Source organism: Palaemon carinicauda, unplaced genomic scaffold, assembly GCF_036898095.1.
Source record: "Palaemon carinicauda isolate YSFRI2023 unplaced genomic scaffold, ASM3689809v2 scaffold3617, whole genome shotgun sequence".
NCBI classification, from domain to species: domain Eukaryota; kingdom Metazoa; phylum Arthropoda; class Malacostraca; order Decapoda; family Palaemonidae; genus Palaemon; species Palaemon carinicauda.
In genome coordinates this window covers 7,068-11,520 of record NW_027171300.1, presented here as the reverse complement: position 1 = coordinate 11,520, position 4,453 = coordinate 7,068, and the positions used below count along the sequence as shown (strand labels likewise).

The window sequence follows — 4,453 nt, the reverse complement described above, 5'->3', positions numbered from 1 at the left end:
TACCAAAGTTTATTTTGTGGTTACTAATCAGAACAATTTGGGATATTGTGTATGCTGTAATTGTTCCGCTATGGAACCGAACAGGGACGCTTTGATGAAAGTAAAGAAGAACGGTTACCCAGGACCAGGAACCGTTAAGGATCTCGTCGAGAAATTTGAAAAAACTGGAAAAATGGAGAAACCAAAACGAAATGTTTCATTAGGAAACGAAGGACAAGTGAAGACTCGTATAATGCAATATGAAGAAAGGATAAAAGGTAACGGAACACAGAAGAAGGATTCTGTTGGAATTAGAATAAATCCAGCCAGGGAGGCCAAAGAAGTGGCCCTAGCTAGAATTGTTGAAATTCATAAGTTTGAAATGTCCGAAAATGGATACCAAGAAAGGATAAAAGGTAAAGGAAAACCGAAGGATTCTCTTGAAATTAGAAGGAATCCAACTACGGAGGCCATAAAAGTGGCCTTAGCTAGGATTGTTGAAATACCTAAGTTTGAAAAGTCCTACCAAGCTGCAAGGGTAGCCCAAATCCGAAAATTTGAAAATATGTTAAGAGAAACGATGACAGAAAATAGCCCAGGAACAGAAGCAGATTCTGGTATTTTTGTGGTGATTATGGAGCAACTATGATGGGAGAGATACTGGCACGGAATCAGAGAACTTATCTTAGAAGGGAAGCGAAAGATAGAGCCATATTAAGGATCAGACGAATTGCAATGGATGAAGTCTCTCCAGACAAGAGAGGCTTAGTATACGATCTTATTCAGCTCTGGGAAGAGGCTCTGAAAGGCGAGAAAATAGACAAGAAAAAGAAGATTGTTATTGAAGTGATAGAAGAAGGGATCGTAAAAAGGAACATCGAGTATCTCGAAAATATAATACGAGGAAACATACAGGAAGACGATCTTCGTGGACAATCTCGGGACTTCAGAAACCAACTTAGGAGGGTCGCTAAAGATATAGCCTCGGCACAGATAAGAAAAAGAGTGGAAGAGGAAATGGCCTCTGAGAAAAGAGGCGTAGTTTATGATCTTACTAAACGATATGAAACCGCATTAAAAGGAGACAAAATTGAAGCGAAAAATGAATATCAAGAGGCAAGAAAAAGCCAGACATTAGAAAACCTTATCGAGTGTTTTGAAAATAGGTTACAAGAAAAAACAGAGACTGAAGGCGATCTTCTTGGGCAATCTACAGACTTCAGGGAAAATCTTAACAGGAAGGCTAAGGATATCGCTTTAGCCAGGATAAGTCAAATAATACAAGAGTGGTTATCAGAAGAACAAAATGAAAACGTCTGGAAAAGTGAAAACATTGATGATAAAACAGAAATTGAAGGCGATCTTCTGGGGCAATCTCCAGACTTCAGGGAAAATCTTAACAGGAAGGCTAAGGATATCGCTTTAGCCAGGATAAGTCAAATAATACAAGAGTGGTTATCAGAAGAACAAAATGAAAAAGGCTACCAAGAATCAAATAGCCCTGGAACAAAAGCTGATTCTGCCAGTAAAAGTGGTGAATATCCAGAAATTATGATGATGAACGGAATAATGAAGAGAAAGCATCTTAGGAGAGAAGCAAAAGATGTGGCCCTAATAAGGATCAGACAGATTGCACAGGAGGAAATCTCACAGCAAAAAGGCGACAAAGTATACGCTCTTATTAAACTGAGGGAAGAGGCTCTGAAACACGAGAAAACGGATAAGAGACAGGAGGTTAACCTTGAAGAAATAGAAGAAGGAATCGTAGAAAGGGGTATCCAGTATTTTGAAAACCTCATTAGAGGAATTATTGTATCAGACTGTTGTCAGGCCATCGAATGGGGTCTTCAAGGAGTGGGAGCACATGAGGAACTATCGGAACAAAATGAAAACGTCTGGAAAAGTGAAAACATTAAAAAGGAACTTCAAGACTATCAAGAAGCAAATAGCTCAGGAACACAAGGATATTCTGCTAGTAATAGTGATGATTATGAAGAAATTATAAAGCTAAAGGTAATGGGACGCAAACAAACAGCTGATCTTAGGAGGAAAGCCAAAGATAAAGCCTTTTTCAAGATTAGACGAATTGCAATGGAGGAGGTCTTTCCAGAAGAGAGACGCTTAGTCTATGGTCTTGTTCAAGTATGGGAAAAGGCTCTGAAAGGTGACAAAATAGAGAAGATGAAGAAGGTTATTCATGAAGTAATAGAAAAAGGCAATGTAAAAAGGCATATCCAGAAATTTGAAAATGCCATACGAGGAAACTTGAAAGAAGGCGATCTTGGTGGACAACCTCGGGACTTCAGAAACCATCTTAGGAGGACCACTAAAGATAAGGCCTTGGCCCAGATAAGAAAATTAGTACAAGAGGAAATGTCTGAGAAAACAGGCCGAGTTTATGATCTTACTGAACTACATGAAAATGCAATCAAAGGAGACAAAATTGAAAAGAAAAGTGAATATAAGGCAATAAAAAGCCAAATAATAGAAAACCTAATGGAGTATTTTGAAAATATGTTACAAGAGAAAACAGAAAATGAAGGCCATCTTCTTGGGCAATCTCCAGGCTTGAGAGAGAATCTTAAAAGGAAAAGTGAAAACATTGAAAAGGAGCTTCAAGACTACCAGGAAGCAAGTAGCTCAGGAACACAAGGATATTCTGCTAGTAATAGTGATGATTATGAAGACATTATAAAGCTAAAGGTGATGGGACGCAAACAAACCGCTGATCTTAGGAGGAAAGCCAAAGATAAAGCCTTTTTCAAGATAAGACGAATTGCAATGGAGGAGGTCTTTCCAGAAGAGACGCTTAGTATATGGTCTTGTTCAAGAATGGGAAGAGGCTCTGAAAGGTGACAAAATAGAAAAGATGAAGAAGGTTATTCATGAAGTAATAGAAAAAGGCAATGTAAAAAGGCATATCCAGAAATTTGAAAATGCCATACGAGGAAACTTGAAAGAAGGCGATCTTGGTGGACAACCTCGGGACTTCAGACACCATCTTAGGAGGACCACTAAAGATAAGGCCTTGGCCCAGATAAGAAAATTAGTACAAGAGGAAATATCTGAGAAAACAGGCCGAGTTTATGATCTTACTGAACTATATGAAAATGCAATATTATTATTATTATTAAAATTGTAATTGTTATTATTATTATTATTATTATTATTATTATTATTATTATTATTATTATTATTATTATTATTATTATTATTATTATTATTATTATTATTATTATTATTATTATTATTATTATTATTATTATTATTATTATTATTATTATTATTATTAATATTATTATATTATTATTATTATTATTATTATTAATATTATTAATATTATTATTATTATTATTATTATTATTATTATTATTATTATTATATTATTATTATTATTATTATTATTATTATTATTATTATCATTATTATTATTATCATTATTATTATTATTATTATTATTATTATTATTATTATTATTATTATTATTATTATTATATTATTATTATTATTATTATTATTATTATTATTATTATTATTATTATTATTATTATTATTATTATTATTATTATTATTATTATTATTATTATTATTATTATTATTATTATTATTATTATTATTATTATTATTATTATTATTATTATTATTATTATTATTATTATTATTATTATTATTATTATTATTATTATTATTATTATTATTATTATTATTATTATTATTATTATTATTATTATTATTATTATTATTATTATTATTATTATTATTATTATTATTATTATTATTATTATTATTATTATTATTATTATTATTATTATTATTATTATTATTATTATTATTATTATTATTATTATTATTATTATTATTATTATTATTATTATTATTATTATTATTATTATTATTATTATTATTATTATTATTATTAAAATTATTATTATTATTATTATTATTATTATTAAAATTATTATTATTATTATTATTATTATTATTATTATTAAAATTATTATTATTATTATTATTATTATTATTATTATTATTATTATTATTATTATTATTATTATTATTATTATTATTATTATTATTATATTATTATTATTATTATTATTATTATTATTATTAAAATTATTATTATTATTATTATTATTATTATTATTATTATTATTATTATTATTATTATTATTATTATTATTATTATTATTATTATTATTATTATTATTATTATTATTATTATTATTATTATTATCATTATTATTATTATTATTATTATTATTATTATTATTGTTATTATTATTATTATTATTATTATTATTATTATTATTATTATTATTATTATTATTATTATTATTATTATTATTATTATTATTATTATTATTATTATTATTATTATTATTATTATTATTATTATTATTATTATTATTATTATTATTATTATTATTATTATTATTATTATTATTATTATTATTATTATTATTATTATTAT

The 4,453-nt window shown here is 26.9% G+C and overlaps 1 protein-coding gene across 1 annotated transcript; it reads left to right on the top strand.

The window, feature by feature from the left end:
- The first annotated feature begins 624 nt into the window (after positions 1 to 624).
- On the top strand, positions 625 to 2,835 carry LOC137636707 (calponin homology domain-containing protein DDB_G0272472-like). Its single transcript, XM_068369085.1, has one exon. It carries the CDS (start codon positions 625 to 627, stop codon positions 2,833 to 2,835), a length of 2,211 nt encoding a protein of 736 aa, XP_068225186.1.
- The last annotated feature ends 1,618 nt before the right edge of the window (positions 2,836 to 4,453 follow it).

Bases quoted from the DNA above. Each gene is read 5' to 3' on its own strand.
- LOC137636707 (XM_068369085.1), top strand. From the start codon at position 625: ATGATGGGAGAGATACTGGCACGGAATCAGAGAACTTATCTTAGAAGG.